This window comes from Pecten maximus, chromosome 1 (genome assembly GCF_902652985.1).
Source record: "Pecten maximus chromosome 1, xPecMax1.1, whole genome shotgun sequence".
NCBI classification, from domain to species: domain Eukaryota; kingdom Metazoa; phylum Mollusca; class Bivalvia; order Pectinida; family Pectinidae; genus Pecten; species Pecten maximus.
Window position 1 is genome coordinate 7042448 of NC_047015.1, and position 19905 is coordinate 7062352.

The 19905-nt window shown below is 38.4% G+C and overlaps 2 protein-coding genes across 2 annotated transcripts in view; one reads left to right on the plus strand and one right to left on the minus strand.

Moving 5' to 3' along the window:
• Nucleotides 1-19492, plus strand: part of LOC117323548 (putative pyridoxal-dependent decarboxylase domain-containing protein 2) — a 40086-nt gene extending 20594 nt beyond the window's left edge. The window contains exons 19-24 of the mRNA XM_033878832.1: nt 1782-1906; nt 7464-7582; nt 10138-10230; nt 13566-13665; nt 13980-14143; nt 14817-19492. Of these exons, the coding sequence (XP_033734723.1) occupies nt 1782-1906; nt 7464-7582; nt 10138-10230; nt 13566-13665; nt 13980-14143; nt 14817-14915 (700 nt within the window). The 3' untranslated portion in view covers nt 14916-19492. The remainder of the gene's footprint in view (nt 1-1781; nt 1907-7463; nt 7583-10137; nt 10231-13565; nt 13666-13979; nt 14144-14816) is intronic.
• On the minus strand, nt 15976-17855 carry LOC117327279. Its single transcript, XM_033884588.1, has 2 exons — nt 16984-17855; nt 15976-16846 (listed from the first exon to the last, which is right to left on the minus strand). The coding sequence occupies exons 1-2, from the start codon at nt 17853-17855 to the stop codon at nt 15976-15978; spliced, it is 1743 nt and encodes a 580-aa protein (XP_033740479.1).
• Nucleotides 19493-19905: the final 413 nt, after the last annotated feature.

Consider the following 19905-nt stretch of genomic DNA (forward strand, 5'->3'; position numbering starts at 1 on the left):
TGTTATGTTGAGGTGTGGACAGATAGTGTTATGTTGAGGTGGGAACAGATAGTGTAATGTTGAGGTGGGGACAGATAGTGTTTTGTTGAGGTGGGGACAGATAGTGTTATGTTGAGGTGGGGACAGATAGTGTAATGTTGAGGTGGGGACAGATAGTGTTATGTTGAGGTGGGGACAGATAGTGTTATGTTGAGGTGGGGACATAAAGTGTAATGTTGAGGTGGGGACAGATAGTGTTATGTTGAGGTGGGGACAGATAGTGTTATGTTGAGGTGGGGACATATAGTGTAATGTTGAGGTGGGGACAGATAGTGTTATGTTGAGGTGGGACAGATAGTGTTATGTTGAGGTGGGGACAGATAGTGTAATGTTGAGGTGGGGACAGATAGTGTTATGTTGAGGTGGGACAGATAGTGTTATGTTGAGGTGGGGACAGATAGTGTTATGTTGAGGTGGGGACAGATAGTGTAATGTTGAGGTGGGGACAGATAGTGTTATGTTGAGGTGGGGACAGATAGTGTTATGTTGAGGTGGGGACATATAGTGTAATGTTGAGGTGGGGACAGATAGTGTTATGTTGAGGTGTGGACAGATAGTGTATTGTTGAGGTGGGACATATAGTGTTATGTTGAGGTGGGGACATATAGTGTAATGTTGAGGTGGGGACAGATAGTGTTATGTTGAGGTGGGGACATATAGTGTAATGTTGAGGTGGGGACAGATAGTGTAATGTTGAGGTGGGGACAGATAGTGTTATGTTGAGGTGTGGACAGATAGTGTTATGTTGAGGTGGGGACATATAGTGTAATGTTGAGGTGGGGACAGATAGTGTAATGTTGAGGTGGGGACAGATAGTGTTATGTTGAGGTGGGGACATATAATGTTATGTTGAGGTGTGGACATATAGTGTTATGTTGAGGTGGGGACAGATAGTGTTATGTTGAGGGGGGACAGATAGTGTAATGTTGAGGTGGGGACGGATAGTGTAATGTTGAAGTGAGGACAGATTGTGTTATGTTGAGGTGGGGACAGATAGTGTTATGTAGAGGTGTGGACAGATAGTGTAATGTTGAGGTGGGGACAGATAGTGTTATGTAGAGGTGGGGACAGATAGTGTTATGTTGAGGTGGGGACAGATAGTGTTATGTAGAGGTGTGGACAGATAGTGTTATGTTGCGGTGGGGACAGAGTATAATGTTGAGGTGGGGACAGATAGTGTTATGTTGAGGTGGGGACAGATAGTGTTATGTTGAGGTGGGGACAGATAGTGTTATGTTGAGGTGGGGACAGATAGTGTAATGTTGAGGTGGGGACAGATAGTGTAATGTTGAGGTGGGGACAGATAGTGTTATGTTGAGGTGGGGACAGATAGTGTAATGTTGAGGTGTGGACAGATAGTGTTATGTTGAGGTGTGGACAGAGAGTGTTATGTTGAGGTGGGGACAGATAGTGTAATGTTGAGGTGGGGACAGCTAGTGTAATGTTGAGGTGGGGACAGATAGTGTAATGTTTAGGTGGGGACAGATAGTGTAATGTTGAGGTGGGGACAGAGTATAATGTTGAGGTGGGGACAGATAGTGTTATGTTGAGGTGGGGACAGATAGTGTTATGTTGAGGTGGGGACAGATAGTGTTATGTTGAGGTGGGGACAGATAGTGTAATGTTGAGGTGGGTACACATAGTACTGACCAATCAGTGTTGTAGTTGAATTTGGGCTTTGGTTTCCTTAAATAAAATGTATTTACACAGGAAGAGAGTACTCTACTATTTCTTTTCTATAGATATTTACCTGAGTCATGGCAAAACAAAGGAGATGACTTACCAGAGGAAGCTCTAAAGGAAATCCATATCATCAATACAGAACTAGTACAGAGGCTCAAGTCACAGGACACTGCCTTCTCCTTGGGTAAGTCTGTCATAGTGAGGTGTCTCATTAAATTACAGAACACTGCCTTCTCCTTGGGTAAGTCTGTCATAGTGGGGTGTCTCATTAAATTACAGGACACTGCCTTCTCCTTGGGTAAGTCTGTCATAGTGAGGTGTCACATTAAATTACAGAACACTGCCTTCTCCTTGGGTAAGTCTGTCATAGCCTGGTGTCACATTAAATTACAGGACACTGCCTTCTCCTTGGTTAAGTCTGTCATAGTGAGGTGTCTCATTAAATTACAGAACACTGCCTTCTCCTTGGGTAAGTCTGTCATAGCCTGGTGTCTCATTAAATTACAGAACACTGCTTTCTCCTTGGGTAAGTCTGTCATAGTGAGGTGTCACATTAAATTACAGAACACTGCCTTCTCCTTTGGTAAGTCTGTCATAGTGAGGTGTCTCATTAAATTACAGAACACTGCCTTCTCCTTTGGTAAGTCTGTCATAGTGAGGTGTCTCATTAAATTACAGGACACTGCCTTCTCCTTGGGTAAGTCTGTCATAGTGAGGTGTCTCATTAAATTACAGAACACTGCCTTCTCCTTGGGTAAGTATGTCATAGTGAGGTGTCTCATTAAATTACAGGACACTGCCTTCTCCTTGGGTAAGTCTGTCATAGCCTGGTGTCTCATTAAATTACAGGACACTGCCTTCTCCTTGGGTAAGTCTGTCATAGTGAGGTGTCTCATTAAATTACAGGACACTGCCTTCGCCTTGGGTAAGTTTGTCATAGTGGGGTGTCTCATTAAATTACAGGACACTGCCTTCTCCTTGGGTAAGTCTGTCATAGCCTGGTGTCACATTAAATTTCAGGACACTGCCTTCTCCTTGGGTAAGTCTGTCATAGCCTGGTGTCTCATTAAATTTCAGGACACTGCCTTCTCCTTGGGTAAGTCTGTCATAGCCTGGTGTCACATTAAATTACAGGACACTGCCTTCTCCTAGGGTAAGTCTGTCATAGTGAGGTGTCTCATTAAATTACAGGACACTGCCTTCTCCTTGGGTAAGTCTGTCATAGCCTGGTGTCTCATTAAATTACAGGACACTGCCTTCTCCTTGGGTAAGTCTGTCATAGCCTGGTGTCACATTAAATTACAGGACACTGCCTTCTCCTAGGGTAAGTCTGTCATAGCCTGGTGTCTCATTAAATTACAGGACACTGCCTTCTCCTTGGGGAAGTCTGTCATAGTGAGGTGTCTCATTAAATTACAGGACACTGCCTTCTCCTTGGGTAAGTCTGTCATAGTGAGGTGTCACATTAAATTACAGGACACTGCCTTCTCCTTGGGTAAGTCTGTCATAGTGGGGTGTCTCATTAAATTACAGGACACTGCCTTCTCCTTTGGTAAGTCTGTCATAGTGAGGTGTCTCATTAAATTACAGAACACTGCCTTCTCCTTGGGTAAGTCTGTCATAGCCTGGTGTCTCATTAAATTACAGGACACTGCCTTCTCCTTGGGTAAGTCTGTCATAGTGGGGTGTCTCATTAAATTACAGGACACTGCCTTCTCCTTGGGTAAGTTTGTCATAGTGGGGTGTCTCATTAAATTACAGGACACTGCCTTCTCCTTGGGTAAGTCTGTCATAGTGGGGTGTCTCATTAAATTACAGGACACTGCCTTCTCCTTGGGTAAGTCTGTCATAGTGGGGTGTCTCATTAAATTACAGGACACTGCCTTCTCCTTGGGTAAGTCTGTCATAGCCTGGTGTCTCATTAAATTACAGAACACTGCCTTCTCCTTGGGTAAGTCTGTCATAGTGATGTGTCTCATTAAATTACAGGACACTGCCTTCTCCTTGGGTAAGTCTGTCATAGCCTGGTGTCTCATTAAATTACAGGACACTGCCTTCTCCTTGGGTAAGTCTGTCAGTGAGGTGTCTCATTAAATTACAGGACACTGCCTTCTCCTTGGGTAAGTCTGTCATAGCCTGGTGTCTCATTAAATTACAGGACACTGCCTTCTCCTTGGGTAAGTCTGTCATAGTGGGGTGTCTCATTAAATTACAGGACACTGCCTTCTCCTTGGCTAAGTCTGTCAGTGAGGTGTCTCATTAAATTACAGGACACTGCCTTCTCCTTGGGTAAGTCTGTCATAGTGAGGTGTCTCATTAAATTACAGGACACTGCCTTCTCCTTGGGTAAGTCTGTCATAGCCTGGTGTCACATTAAATTACAGAACACTGCCTTCTCCTTGGGTAAGTCTGTCATAGCCTGGTGTCTCATTAAATTACAGAACACTGCCTTCTCCTTGGGTAAGTCTGGTCATAGCCTGGTGTCACATTAAATTACAGAACACTGCCTTCTCCTTGGGTAAGTCTGGTCATAGCCTGGTGTCACATTAAATTACAGGACACTGCCTTCTCCTTGGGTAAGTCTGTCATAGCCTGGTGTCACATTAAATTACAGGACACTGCCTTCTCCTTGGGTAAGTCGGTCATAGTGAGATGTCTCATTAAATTACAGAACACTGCCTTCTCCTTGGGTAAGTCTGTCATAGCCTGGTGTCTCATTAAATTACAGAACACTGCCTTCTCCTTGGGTAAGTCTGTCATAGCCTGGTGTCACATTAAATTTCAGGACACTGCCTTTTCCTTGGGTAAGTCTGTCATAGTGAGGTGTCTCATTAAATTACAGGACACTGCCTTCTCCTTGGGTAAGTCTGTCATAGCCTGGTGTCTCATTAAATTACAGGACACTGCCTTCTCCTTGGGTAAGTTTGTCATAGTGAGGTGTCTCATTAAATTACAGGACACTGCCTTCTCCTTGGGTAAGTCTGTCATAGCCTGGTGTCTCGTTAAATTACAGAACACTGCCTTCTCCTTGGGTAAGTCTGTCATAGTGAGGTGTCTCATTAAATTACAGGACACTGCCTTCTCCTTGGGTAAGTCTGTCATAGCCTGGTGTCTCATTAAATTACAGGACACTGCCTTCTCCTTGGGTAAGTCTGTCATAGTGAGGTGTCACATTAAATTACAGGACACTGCCTTCTCCTTGGGTAAGTCTGTCATAGTGGGGTGTCTCATTAAATTACAGAACACTGCCTTCTCCTTGGGTAAGTCTGTCATAGTGAGGTGTCTCATTAAATTACAGAACACTGCCTTCTCCTTGGGTAAGTCTGTCATAGCCTGGTGTCACATTAAATTACAGGACACTGCCTTCTCCTTGGGAAAGTCTGTCATAGTGGGGTGTCACATTAAATTACAGGACACTGCCTTCTCCTTGGGTAAGTCTGTCATAGCCTGGTGTCACATTAAATTACAGGACACTGCCTTCTCCTTGGGTAAGTCTGTCATAGTGAGGTGTCACATTAAATTACAGGACACTGCCTTCTCCTTGGGTAAGTCTGTCATAGTGAGGTGTCACATTAAATTACAGGACACTGCCTTCTCCTTGGGTAAGTCTGTCATAGTGAGGTGTCTCATTAAATTACAGGACACTGCCTTCTCCTTGGGTAAGTCTGTCATAGTGAGGTGTCTCATTAAATTACAGGACACTGCCTTCTCCTTGGGTAAGTCTGTCATAGTGAGGTGTCACATTAAATTACAGGACACTGCCTTCTCCTTTGGTAAGTCTGTCATAGTGAGGTGTCTCATTAAATTACAGAACACTGCCTTCTCCTTGGGTAAGTCTGTCATAGTGAGGTGTCTCATTAAATTACAGAACACTGCCTTCTCCTTGGGTAAGTCTGTCATAGCCTGGTGTCACATTAAATTACAGGACACTGCCTTCTCCTTGGGTAAGTCTCATAGTGAGGTGTCTCATTAAATTACAGAACACTGCCTTCTCCTTGGGTAAGTCTGTCATAGTGAGGTGTCTCATTAAATTACAGAACACTGCCTTCTCCTTGGGTAAGTCTGTCATAGTGAGGTGTCTCATTAAATTACAGAACACTGCCTTCTCCTTGGGTAAGTATGTCATAGTGAGGTGTCTCATTAAATTACAGGACACTGCCTTCTCCTTGGGTAAGTCTGTCATAGTGAGGTGTCTCATTAAATTACAGAACACTGCCTTCTCCTTGGGTAAGTCTGTCATAGTGAGGTGTCTCATTAAATTACAGAACACTGCCTTCTCCTTGGGTAAGTCTGTCATAGTGAGGTGTCTCATTAAATTACAGAACACTGCCTTCTCCTTGGGTAAGTATGTCATAGTGAGGTGTCTCATTAAATTACAGGACACTGCCTTCTCCTTGGGTAAGTCTGTCATAGTGAGGTGTCTCATTAAATTACAGGACACTGCCTTCTCCTTGGGTAAGTCTGTCATAGCCTGGTGTCACATTAAATTACAGAACACTGCCTTCTCCTTGGGTAAGTCTGTCATAGTGAGGTGTCTCATTAAATTACAGGACACTGCCTTCTCCTTGGGTAAGTCTGTCATAGCCTGGTGTCTCATTAAATTACAGGACACTGCCTTCTCCTTGGGTAAGTCTGTCATAGTGAGGTGTCTCATTAAATTACAGGACACTGCCTTCTCCTTGGGTAAGTCTGTCATAGCCTGGTGTCTCATTAAATTACAGGACACTGCCTTCTCCTTGGGTAAGTCTGTCATAGTGAGGTGTCTCATTAAATTACAGGACACTGCCTTCTCCTTGGGTAAGTCTGTCATAGCCTGGTGTCTCATTAAATTACAGGACACTGCCTTCTCCTTGGGTAAGTCTGTCATAGCCTGGTGTCTCATTAAATTACAGGACACTGCCTTCTCCTTGGGTAAGTCTGGTCATAGTTGAGTCTATGAAAATGAGTAATTTATTACAGGAAAAAATATATAAGAATATTTTAATCTTCAGCATTATCAATACTAGTATTAATTTTTGATAATATCCGGATTATGATCTTTGATTATTTATTTCAAATGCAGTCTTTTGAGCACTTTACTATCATGGCACAATTTTTTTTAATTTTTATCGTGTTAAAGACAAAAAATACTTCAATTCCCTTCATGTCTGGACAAAAAAAAGCCTATGGAAAGTTGAGAAAAAGTGCTGGAAAAGTGGTATTATATTTAAAGTACTTATTCTTCAGTATGAAAACCTGTACAGATCATGAGAAGAGAAGTAACCCTTGTTAAACTTCATTACTTTTGTGTACTTTGTACACGTTTGTGGACTTTTCGTTTCTTTTGAAGATTGAGGTACTTGTCATTAAAGGCAGCCTTTCTAACAGCTGGTTTTAGTTGTCAATAAATTGATTTGATTCATGATTGGATTCAACACTATGGCATGGTGTCCATCTCACTAGATCAGTCCTAAGTCATGTTTACTACAGGCTGTTGGTCACAGCTTTTCAACACAATGCTCCACAGCACTATGCTGATCATAACTTTCAGCTATTCAACATCAGTTCCTGCTGCTCAGGTGACACTTTCCTTTCTTAAGTTCATTGTTATTTGTTGTATAAATGGATGTTTATCTGAAAAATTCTGAAAAACACAAATCACAATCACCAATATCTTTTACTTTTGTATAGTCTGATCTACTCCTCTGGATCAGTTGTAGGTGTGGATATGATTACCTTAAAACTGTCAATATTCATTTCAGGTTTCACGGACAATGATGTTGCATGTGTAAAGTTTGGACTGATCACAGAAGATACTTCCATAGAGTCTCTGTTAGAAATGGTCTGTGTTTCTGGCAAGGAAGTGGAGGACTCCTCAAAGGTCAGTTATAAATCTGTCAAAAAGTGTAAAGGATTTCTCAAAGGTCAGTCATAAATCTGTCAAAAAGTGTAGAGGATTCCTCAAAGGTCAGTTATAAATCTGTCAAAAAGTGTAGAGGATTCCTCAAAGGTCAGTTATAAATCTGTCAAAAAGTGTAGAGGATTCCTCAAAGGTCAGTTATAAATCTGTCAAAAAATGTAGAGGATTCCTCCAAGGTCAGTCATAAATCTGTCAAAAAAGTGTAGAGGATTCCTCAAAGGTCAGTTATAAATCTGTCAAAAAGTGTAGAAGATTCCTCAAAGGTCAGTTATAAATCTGTCAAAAAGTGTAGAGGATTCCTCAAAGGTCAGTTATAAATCTGTCAAAAAGTGTAGAGGATTCCTCAAAGGTCAGTTATAAATCTGTCAAAAAATGTAGAGGATTCCTCCAAGGTCAGTCATAAATCTGTCAAAAAAGTGTAGAGGATTCCTCAAAGGTCAGTTATAAATCTGTCAAAAAGTGTAGAAGATTCCTCAAAGGTCAGTTATAAAGCTGTCAAAAAGTGTAGAGGATTCCTCAAAGGTCAGTTATAAATCTGTCAAAAAGTGTAGAGGATTCCTCAAAGGTCAGTTATAAATCTGTCAAAAAGTGTAGAGGATTCCTCCAAGGTCAGTTATAAATCTGTCAAAAAGTGTAGAGGATTCCTCCAAGGTCAGTCATAAATCTGTCAAAAAGTGTAGAGGATTCCTCAAAGGTCAGTCATAAATCTGTCAAAAAGTGTAGAGGATTCCTCCAAGGTCAGTCATAAATCTGTCAAAAAGTGTAGAGGATTCCTCAAAGGTCAGTCATAAATCTGTCAAAAAGTGTAGAGGATTCCTCAAAGGTCAGTCATAAATCTGTCAAAAAGTGTAGAGGATTCCTCCAAGGTCAGTTATAAATCTGTCAAAAAGTGTAGAGGATTCCTCAAAGGTCAGTTATAAATCTGTCAAAAAGTGTAGAGGATTCCTCAAAGGTCAGTTATAAATCTGTCAAAAAGTGTAGAGGATTCCTCAAAGGTCAGTTATAAATCTGTCAAAAAGTGTAGAGGATTCCTCCAAGGTCAGTTATAAATCTGTCAAAAAGTGTAGAGGATTCCTCCAAGGTCAGTCATAAATCTGTCAAAAAGTGTAGAGGATTCCTCAAAGGTCAGTCATAAATCTGTCAAAAAGTGTAGAGGATTCCTCCAAGGTCAGTCATAAATCTGTCAAAAAGTGTAGAGGATTCCTCCAAGGTCAGTTATAAATCTGTCAAAAAATGTAGAGGGTTCCTCAAAGGTCAGTTATAAATCTGTCAAAAAGTGTAGAGGATTCCTCCAAGGTCAGTTATAAATCTGTCAAAAAGTGTAGAGGATTCCTCAAAGGTCAGTCATAAATCTGTCAAAAAGTGTAGAGGATTCCTCAAAGGTCAGTCATAAATCTGTCAAAAAGTGTAGAGGATTCCTCCAAGGTCAGTTATAAATCTGTCAAAAAGTGTAGAGGATTCCTCAAAGGTCAGTCATAAATCTGTCAAAAAGTGTAGAGGATTCCTCCAAGGTCAGTTATAAATCTGTCAAAAAGTGTAGAGGATTCCTCCAAGGTCAGTTATAAATCTGTCAAAAAGTGTAGAGGATTCCTCAAAGGTCAGTCATAAATCTGTCAAAAAGTGTAGAGGATTCCTCCAAGGTCAGTCATAAATCTGTCAAAAAGTGTAGAGGATTCCTCCAAGGTCAGTTATAAATCTGTCAAAAAGTGTAGAGGATTCCTCAAAGGTCAGTTATAAATCTGTCAAAAAGTGTAGAGGATTCCTCAAAGGTCAGTTATAAATCTGTCAAAAAGTGTAGAGGATTCCTCCAAGGTCAGTCATAAATCTGTCAAAAAGTGTAGAGGATTCCTCAAAGGTCAGTCATAAATCTGTCAAAAAGTGTAGAGGATTCCTCCAAGGTCAGTTATAAATCTGTCAAAAAGTGTAGAGGATTCCTCAAAGGTCAGTTATAAATCTGTCAAAAAGTGTAGAGGATTCCTCCAAGGTCAGTCATAAATCTGTCAAAAAGTGTAGAGGATTCCTCCAAGGTCAGTTATAAATCTGTCAAAAAGTGTAGAGGATTCCTTCAAGGTCAGTCATAAATCTGTCAAAAAGTGTAGAGGATTCCTCCAAGGTCAGTTATAAATCTGTCAAAAAGTGTAGAGGATTCCTCGAAGGTCAGTCATAAATCTGTCAAAAAGTGTAGAGGATTCCTCTAAATGGATTTTCTCAAACTCCAGGGTGGCAATGTTTTTGATATCTTACATAGTGTACTGTTTATATATACAAAAGAGCCTTTTTATGTCAATTCAACATTCCCAAGGTCATTGTGTCAAAAGACAAGTTTAAGTTTTTGTGTCTCTATATTTGTTACACATAGCAGACTACATGTACTTGTTTATACATCTGATTCAGTGATCAAGTTACCATTTACATTTAGAAGAGGGAAGTATCCAGACAAGGACATGTAGGTAAACTAGACCTAATGGGTTACCGCCCAACTATTGTTCCTGTGTTATTTTGTACATATTTTGCAGTACTTGGAAACTCTGGCAGAGGTGGTGAAACAAGGAATTGAGGCTGCCAACCAGGATCTTGAAAAGGAAAATCTATCAAAAATTCAAAATGAGGTAAAGCAAATATGTTATCAGCCATATCTACAAGTGTAGTTCCTATCTGTATACAAGTTATTACAGTAGTTCCTATCTGTTACTACAAATTGTTACAGTAGTTCCTATCTGTTACTACAAATTGTTACAGTAGTTCCTATCTGTTACTACAAATTGTTCCAGTAGTTCCTATCTGTTACTACAAATTGTTACAGTAGTTCCTATCTGTTACTACAAGTTATTACAGTAGTTCCTGTCTGTTACTATGAGTTGTTACAGTAGTTCCTATCTGTTACTACAAGTTGTTACAGTAGTTCATATCTGTTACTACAAATTGTTACAGCAGTTCCTATCTGTTACTATGAGTTGTTACAGTAGTTCCTGTCTGTTACTACAAATTGTTACAGTAGTTCCTATCTGTTACTATGAGTTGTTACAGTAGTTCCTATCTGTTACTACAAATTGTTACAGTAGTTCCTATCTGTTACTATGAGTTGTTACAGTAGTTCCTATCTGTTACTATGAGTTGTTACAGTAGTTCCTGTCTGTTACTACAAATTGTTACAGTAGTTTCTATCTGTTACTACAAGTTGTTACAGTAGTTCCTATCTGTTACTATGAGGTGTTACAGTAGTTCCTATCTGTTACTACAGGTTGTTACAGTAGTTCATATCTGTTACTACAAATTGTTACAATAGTTCCTGTCTGTTACTACAGGTTGTTACAGTAGTTCATATCTGTTACTACAAATTGTTACAGTAGTTCATATCTGTTACTACAAAATATTTACATTTACAGTGCAGCTCCACTATATAACTTTACCAAGCTCACTTGGCAGTTATGAGTCCATAACTTCCAAATCTTTATTATGACGTCATTATTATAGTGACGTCATAATTGTAACGTCAGCGATAACAAAAGATGGCTGTTGAAAAGGCTGTTCCGTCTTTGACGATAGCAATTTGTTCATTCATTATCAGAGTAAAATTCCTGAATATAGTCTTTCAAATTTGTTGTCAAATGTAAATATAAGCATTGAACTGCTTTCATTTGGAAGTTATGGGCTGATGAATGTCAATTGGACAAAGGCAAATTCAACATGAAGCGCTAGCGTGCTTCATTAAATTTGCCTTTGTCCAGTTGGCATTCATCAGCCCATAACTTCCATATGAAAGCAGTTCAATGCTTAATTGTTACAGTAGTTCCTATCTGTTACTACAAATTGTTACAGTAGTTCCTGTCTGTTACTACAAGTTGTTACAGTAGTTCCTGTCTGTTACTACAAGTTGTTACAGTAGTTCCTGTCTGTTACTACAAGTTGTTACAGTAGTTCATATCTGTTACTACAAATTGTTACAGCAGTTCCTATCTGTTACTACAAATTGTTACAGTAGTTCCTGTCTGTCACTACAAGTTGTTACAGTAGTTCCTGTCTGTCACTACAAGTTGTTACAGTAGTTCCTATCTGTTACTACAAGTTGTTACAGTAGTTCCTATCTGTTACTACAAATTGTTATAGTAGTTCATATCTGTTACTACAAATTATTACAGTAGTTCCTATCTGTTACTACAAATTGTTACAGTAGTTCTTATCTGTTACTACAAATTGTTACGGTAGTTCCTATCTGTTACTATGAGTTGTTACAGTAGTTCCAGTCTGTTACTACAAGTTGTTACAATAGTTCCTGTCTGTTACTACAAGTTGTTACAGTAGTTCCTGTCTGTTACTACATGATGTTACAGTAGTTCCTATCTGTTACTACAAGTTGTTACAGTAGTTCCTATCTGTTACTATGAGTTGTTACAGTAGTTCCTGTCTGTTACTACAAGTTGTTACAATAGTTCCTATCTGTTACTACAAATTGTTATAGTAGTTCTTATCTGTTACTACAAATTGTTACGGTAGTTCCTGTCTGTTACTACAAGTTGTTACAATAGTTCCTGTCTGTTACTACAAATTATTACAGTAGTTCCTGTCTGTTACTACGAGTTGTTACAGTAGTTCCTGTCTGTTACTACAAATTGTTACAGTAGTTCCTGTCTGTTACTACAAGTTGTTACAGTAGTTCCTGTCTGTTACTACAAGTTGTTACAGTAGTTCCTGTCTGTTACTACAAATTGTTACAGTAGTTCCTGTCTGTTACTACAAGTTGTTACAGTAGTTCCTGTCTGTTACTACAAGTTGTTACAGTAGTTCCTGTCTGTTACTACAAATTGTTACAGTAGTTTCTGTCTGTTACTACAAGTTGTTACAGTAGTTCCTGTCTGTTACTACAAATTGTTACAGTAGTTCCTGTCTGTTACTACAAATTGTTACAGTAGTTCCTGTCTGTTACTACAAGTTGTTACAGTAGTTCCTGTCTGTTACTACAAGTTGTTACAGTAGTTCCTGTCTGTTACTACAAATTGTTACAGTAGTTCCTGTCTGTTACTACAAGTTGTTACAGTAGTTCCTGTCTGTTACTACAAGTTGTTACAGTAGTTCCTGTCTGTTACTACAAATTGTTACAGTAGTTTCTGTCTGTTACTACAAGTTGTTACAGTAGTTCCTGTCTGTTACTACAAATTGTTACAGTAGTTCCTGTCTGTTACTACAAGTTGTTACAGTAGTTCCTATCTGTTACTACAAGTTGTTACAATAGTTCCTATCTGTTACTACAAGTTGTTACAGTAGTTCCTATCTGTTACTACAAGTTGTTACAGTAGTTCCTATCTGTTACTACAAGTTGTTACAGTAGTTCCTATCTGTTACTACAAGTTGTTACAGTAGTTCCTATCTGTTAGTGTTACTACAAGTTATTACAATAGTTCCTATCTGTTACTACAAATTGTTACAGTAGTTCCTGTCTGTTACTACAAGTTATTACAATAGTTCCTGTCTGTTACTACAAATTGTAACAGTAGTTCCTGTCTGTTACTACAAATTGTAACAGTAGTTCCTGTCTGTTACTACAAATTGTTACAGTAGTTCCTGTCTGTTACTACAAATTGTTACAGTAGTTCCTGTCTGTTACTACAATTGTTACAGTAGTTCCTGTCTGTTACTACAAGTTGTTACAGTAGTTCCTGTCTGTTACTACAAGTTGTTACAGTAGTTCCTATCTGTTACTACAAGTTGTTACAGTAGTTCCTATCTGTTACTACAAGTTGTTACAGTAGTTCCTATCTGTTACTACAAATTGTTACAGTAGTTCCTGTCTGTTACTACAAGTTGTTACAGTAGTTCCTGTCTGTTACTACAAATTGTTACAGTAGTTCCTGTCTGTTACTACAACTTGTTACTATGAGATGTAGTTCATATAAATTACTATTGATAAATGAATAAAGAAATTACTTACAAAGTAATTGTATTTCAGGGCGTGCTGCGACAAGTACCACTTGTTGGTTCCCTACTGAATTGGTGGTCCCCTCCACCCAAAGACAGTATCAAGGGACGTTCTTTCAACTTGGCTTCAGGTATATATATATATCTTACAGACTTCAGACATATTTCTTGATGTGATATATGTAGTATAGTCTAAAGACTGAGAAATAAAATAGTTTGCAGAAACAGTTATATCAGATGTCGGGCAGTGCAGGAAAGTGTTCATCTTAGAGATAAGAATTGTATATTTGATTAATGTATTAACCTGGTATATGTTGATAATATAGGTTGAATACTTTTCAAGAAAACTAACTATATACTGTATACGTAAACATCTTTGAAAATAATTACATGTGTTATATATGTAAACATATGTTCATTAATTTATTTATTTTTGCACTTTCAGGCCAAATATCTAGCACAGAGCCTCTGTACAAATACCATATGCAAATCCAGGAGGACAATTCATCAAAATCTCCCAACATATCACCTCGGCAACAGCCGACCACATCTCCAGGCAGTCCTACACAAAGGTCAGCAGGGGAGGTTAAAGCTAGTCTGACTAATGAGGTAGGTCACATGAACGCTCTTTTTGTGGTGAGTTTACTTGAAGTTTTCACTGTAGAATTCATACAAGAGGTTGTCTCTCTGGACAGGTTCTACTGAGGCAGTCTTTAAACAAAAGCTTGTCTCTTATATGGGTTCTCCCACCAGGAAGGTCATACCCTATATATGTGCTTTCTTCCAGACTGTGCAGGGGGCTGTGGTGGCCGAGTGGTTAAGGTGTCCCGACACTTTAACACTAGCCCTCCACCTCTGGGTTGCGAGTTCGAAACCTATGTGGGGCAGTTGTCAGGTACTGACCGTAGGTCGGTGGTTTTTCTCCGGGTACTCCGGCTTTCTTTGAGCTCCACCTCCAAAACCTGGCACGTCCTTAAATGACCCTGGCTGTTAATAGGACGTTAAACCAAACAAACCAAACAAACCAAACTTCCAGACTGTTGATGGTGCATTGTTCTCTTCATCTCTTATACTATAGGTCCTATATGACACTTGATAGATTTTGTGATAGATCAAGGTTCTACAAGAAAGAAAGTCCATCATAGGTTAACATTGTCATTTGAAAGAATAGGGAGTGTTATAAAGAGCAATCTACCCAGGCCTGTTTACTGTAGTACTAGAGAGAGGGTGATGTATATCTGTCACTCTACAGGTATGATATATACCCCCTATATCATTACAGGTGAACAGTGTTGGAAGGAGTCAACCAGTGTCTCCAGGGACAGATGTTCCTGACTCAGGGGCAAACATTTCTGTGGAGGAGGCAGAGGAGGCAAGCTAATCTCCAGCATGGCCTTTGTGTCTGTAACACCAACTACAGTTCAGAAGGAGAGTCCCGCAATGAATTGTTTGCAATTACAACTAACAAGGATCTGAGAATTAGTTTACAGAAGATCATATCTGTTTAACAGTTATGATCTACAAAAAGAGACTCAGAATATTGTAATGTTGCTGTAGTTTCAATTCTGAACTATTTTGTAAAATCTTTGTGTTGGAGTATCCTGGGGTAAAATGTCATTTACATGTGCTCATAAAACGATTACAGCTTTACTAGAGGTTGATAAAGTGCATTTTTGCGATCAATATAATCATTCAAAATATTAGTCTGGATTTAAACAAAGGTGTTTATAAAGGGACATTGGTAAACTGGTAACATCCTATGTTGTTTGATAATTAAGAGGGAATACAGTTGATATCGGAGCTTTTTTCTAGTATATGCTTTTCATTAATCTTCATTTTATTTGTACTATCCAAAATATTCACAAGTATCAAAAATGTTTAAATAAAGGTTTTATGAAATTTCTTACACATTTTTGAATATAAACATCTTTGTGAATAATAGTCACTTTCACATAGAGAAATGCTATATGTGTTGTTTCTATCTATAGTCAAATAATCTTGTATACATGTTATTATTCATAAATTTGTGTAAGTTGGTGTGTTGTTAATTCTATAGAATCGATACTTGTTCAAGGTTTTTTTGTTCACTAGTTGTTTCTCCTCTGTGATATTTGGTTCACTTTTGTTTGTCTGAATTGTAACATTAAACTTCCCATGAAAGCCTATGGGTGTTTAAAACCAGTCAAATACCATTAACCTGTCATTTGTTTGAGAAATCAGTTATCAATGGATTTTTGTCTTTCTCCTGAGATTGTCTTATGTTTCTCTTTCTCGTGAGATTGTGTGATGCTGTACTCTTTCTTGTGAGATTGTGTGATGTTTTACTCTTTCTCGTGAGATTGTCAGATGCTTTACTCTTTCTCGTGAGATTGTGTGATGCTGTACTCTTTCTTGTGAGATTGTTGGATGCTTTACTCTTTCTTGTGAGATTGTGGGATGCTTTACTCTTTCTCGTGAGATTGTGTACACTTTTTCGTGAGATTGTGTGATGCTTTACTCTTTCTCGTGAGATTGTGCGATGCTTTACTCTTTCTCGTGAGATTGTGGGATGCTTTACTCTTTCTCGTGAGATTGTGGGATGCTGTACTCTTTCTCGTGAGATTGTGGGATGCTGTACTCTTTCTCGTGAGATTGTGAGATGCTATACTCTTTCTCGTGAGATTGTGTGATGCTGTACTCTTTCTTGTGAGATTGTTGGATGCTTTACTCTTTCTTGTGAGATTGTGGGATGCTTTACTCTTTCTCGTGAGATTGTGGGATGCTATACTCTTTCTCGTGAGATTGTGTGATGCTGTACTCTTTCTCGTGAGATTGTGTGATGCTTTACTCTTTCTCGTGAGATTGTGTGATGCTTTACTCTTTCTCGTGAGATTGTGTGATCCTATACTCTTTCTCGTGAGATTGTGTGATGCTTTACTCTTTCTCGTGAGATTTTGTGATGCTTTACTCTTTCTCGTGAGATTGTGTGATGCTTTACTCTTTCTTGTGAGATTGTGTGATCCTATACTCTTTCTCGTGAGATTGTGTGATGCTTTACTCTTTCTTGTGAGATTGTGGGATGCTGTACTCTTTCTCGTGAGATTGCGTGATGCTGTACTCTTTCTTGTGAGATTGTGTGATGTTTTATTCTTTCTCGTGAGATTGTGTGATGCTTTACTCTTTCTCGTGAGATTGTGTGATGCTTTACTCTTTCTCGTGAGATTGTGGGATGCTTTACTCTTTCTTGTGAGATTGTGTGATGCTTTACTCTTTCTTGTGAGATTGTTGGATGCTTTACTCTTTCTCGTGAGATTGTGGGATGCTTTACTCTTTCTTGTGAGATTGTGGGATGCTGTACTCTTTCTTGTGAGATGCTGTACTCTTTCTTGTGAGATTGTGGGATGCTTTACTCTTTCTTGTGAGATTGTGTGATGCTGTACTCTTTCTCGTGAGATTGTGTGATGCTTTACTCTTTCTCGTGAGATTGTGTACACTTTTTCGTGAGATTGTGAGATGCTGTACTCTTTCTCGTGAGATTGTGAGATACTTTACTCTTTCTCGTGAGATTGTGCGATGCTTTACTCTTTCTCGTGAGATTGTTGGATGCTTTACTCTTTCTCGTGAGATTGTGGGATGCTGTACTCTTTCTCGTGAGATTGTGGGATGCTTTACTCTTTCTTGTGAGATGGTGTGATGCTGTACTCTTTCTTGTGAGATTGTTGGATGCTTTACTCTTTCTTGTGAGATTGTGGGATGCTTTACTCTTTCTCGTGAGATTGTGGGATGCTATACTCTTTCTCGTGAGATTGTGTGATGCTGTACTCTTTCTCGTGAGATTGTGTGATGCTTTACTCTTTCTCGTGAGATTGTGTGATGCTTTACTCTTTCTCGTGAGATTGTGTGATCCTATACTCTTTCTCGTGAGATTGTGGGATGCTGTACTCTTTCTCGTGAGATTGTGTGATGCTTTACTCTTTCTTGTGAGATTGCGTGATGCTGTACTCTTTCTTGTGAGATTGTGTGATGTTTTATTCTTTCTCGTGAGATTGTGTGATGCTTTACTCTTTCTCGTGAGATTGTGTGATGCTTTACTCTTTCTCGTGAGATTGTGGGATGCTTTACTCTTTCTCGTGAGATTGTGGGATGCTTTACTCTTTCTTGTGAGATTGTGGGATGCTGTACTCTTTCTTGTGAGATGCTGTACTCTTTCTTGTGAGATTGTGGGATGCTTTACTCTTTCTCGTGAGATTGTGTGATGCTGTACTCTTTCTCGTGAGATTGTGTGATGCTTTACTCTTTCTCGTGAGATTGTGATGTTATACAAGTTCTCCTGAGATATCATATGTTTCCTCCCTAGATTATGTCTTGTGAATTCCATCAGCAGTTACATTCCCATATTTACTTTGTATATGATCTATGCTGAGTCATTAGCAATATTTATGATGTAAATAAAAGGCTGTGTGAGAAGGTAGGATTATTTATTGTTCAGCTGTTGATGTTTTATAACATGGTGAACTGTAATCCATTTCCTGTCTGTAGAATTACATGTCTGATAACCATTGTGTGTTTTACTTTTTGCTATGAAATGTGATCTTTCCTGTGGTATCTGCTGTTTACTTTTGATCATACTACTTACCATAATGATCATGTCATAGCTGATGCTTTTATACAGATTATTTATTATGTTTACACTGTTTTTACTTAATTTTTTTTCCTTCTTTTTTTTTTAGCATAAGAAAATATATTTCTTCATTATAATAATGAAGAAATATATTTATTCTCTCTAATAAGAATATGATTAATCCTACACACAGTGAAAAACATACCATATGAAATGCTACAAAAGTTTAGTTTCATACTGAAATCCAAGGTTAAGATAAACATTTCCACTGGATGAACTGGAATGTCAGGATTCTCTGCAACTCCTAAAGGAGTATAAAGCAAATTTGTAACTGATTTTGTGTATGTTTTGATGTTATTGTTAATGATGTTTAGAGGATTGAAGGCAGGGTTCTGTGGTAGACACCCATATAGTAAGTTAAACTGGCAATCAACTTATTGTTACTGATGTTTAGAGGTTGAAGGCAGGGTTCTGTGGTAGACACCCATATAGTAAGTTAAACTGGCAATCAGAGATTTAGTGAAGAGTTCCTTCTTTTTTTTAGATTGAGTTTGTCCTCAGCCATAGATTCTTTACATTTGATGCAGTTTCATCTGCTGTAGAGATAAAAGACCCACAGGTTTACTTCCTTATATTCATATATTTTAAGTAATTGTAAGTAGACATTCTGGCAAAAGTATGCAGCTTAAAGTGACAATGTTGGAAGTCTGACTTCTCATTGTAGGATCTACAAAACACACCATGTTTAAAATATTTGATTCTTTTTAGAGGGTTTTTCATAAAATCTATTGAGATTAATATATTTCTGTTATTGATTGAATGCATATTATTTATTAATCATTTATTACAATGTGTGTGAGCAGGAAAAAGTGAATGATTCAGTGTGCGAGTATGGAAAAAAAGACATGGAGTTTTAACATTATTTAACACTATAATAATAATTACTTGCTATAATAATTGATATTACACAATTATGTAGTTCATCACACTTAAGTCATGACTTAATATATAATTATAAGCCTCATTTTATTGTTGATGGCTTTTCCGTATATAATTGAAGCTGCCAATTACAAAAAGATGTCAAAATTATTTTCCTTTAACTTTAAAAAATCTGTCCTCAAAGAGCTGTATTTAAGAACTGACATTAAAATTTCTGTGTACACTTTTGGAGGTAGGACAGATTACTCTAGTGTAAAATAGTGTCTAGCTTTAATCAGGTTGGAATTATCTAACGAAGCTAAACTTTACAAGTTCAATCTTAAGTGGGAGTGACAGAGGGAGTGATTATCTATTGACATGAGCTGGTGACTATCAGTTTGTCAGCACCAACAATATAACCAATAAATTTGGGATCTACAGTAAGTGTTTGTTGTTACTTTTCACCATACAATCTTTACACTTTACTCTGAAAATGTATGTGTTGAAATGATGCTGTACATTATACACAATTAAGAACCTCTACACAGAAAACATGCAAAATTGTGTGTTCTGCATTTTTCATGCTCCGTATGCAAAATATCCAGATCGCTTTACCGGATCGATTTTACCTGTCCTTGGTTCAGATGTTTGTTAATCTCCAGTTGGAATATTTTTGTGGTGCAAGCATGCGCACATAGTTTTTCTTAGTATTAAATCCAACGAAAGCAGATCAAAACGCTGATTTTGAACAAACAAGCTCTGTTTAGTAATAATTTTGTGTCAAAAAAAGTAAGTCCACTAAATAGTAAAATGCCAAAATGCCAATTTTTTTCTACATGATTTGCCACAGCAT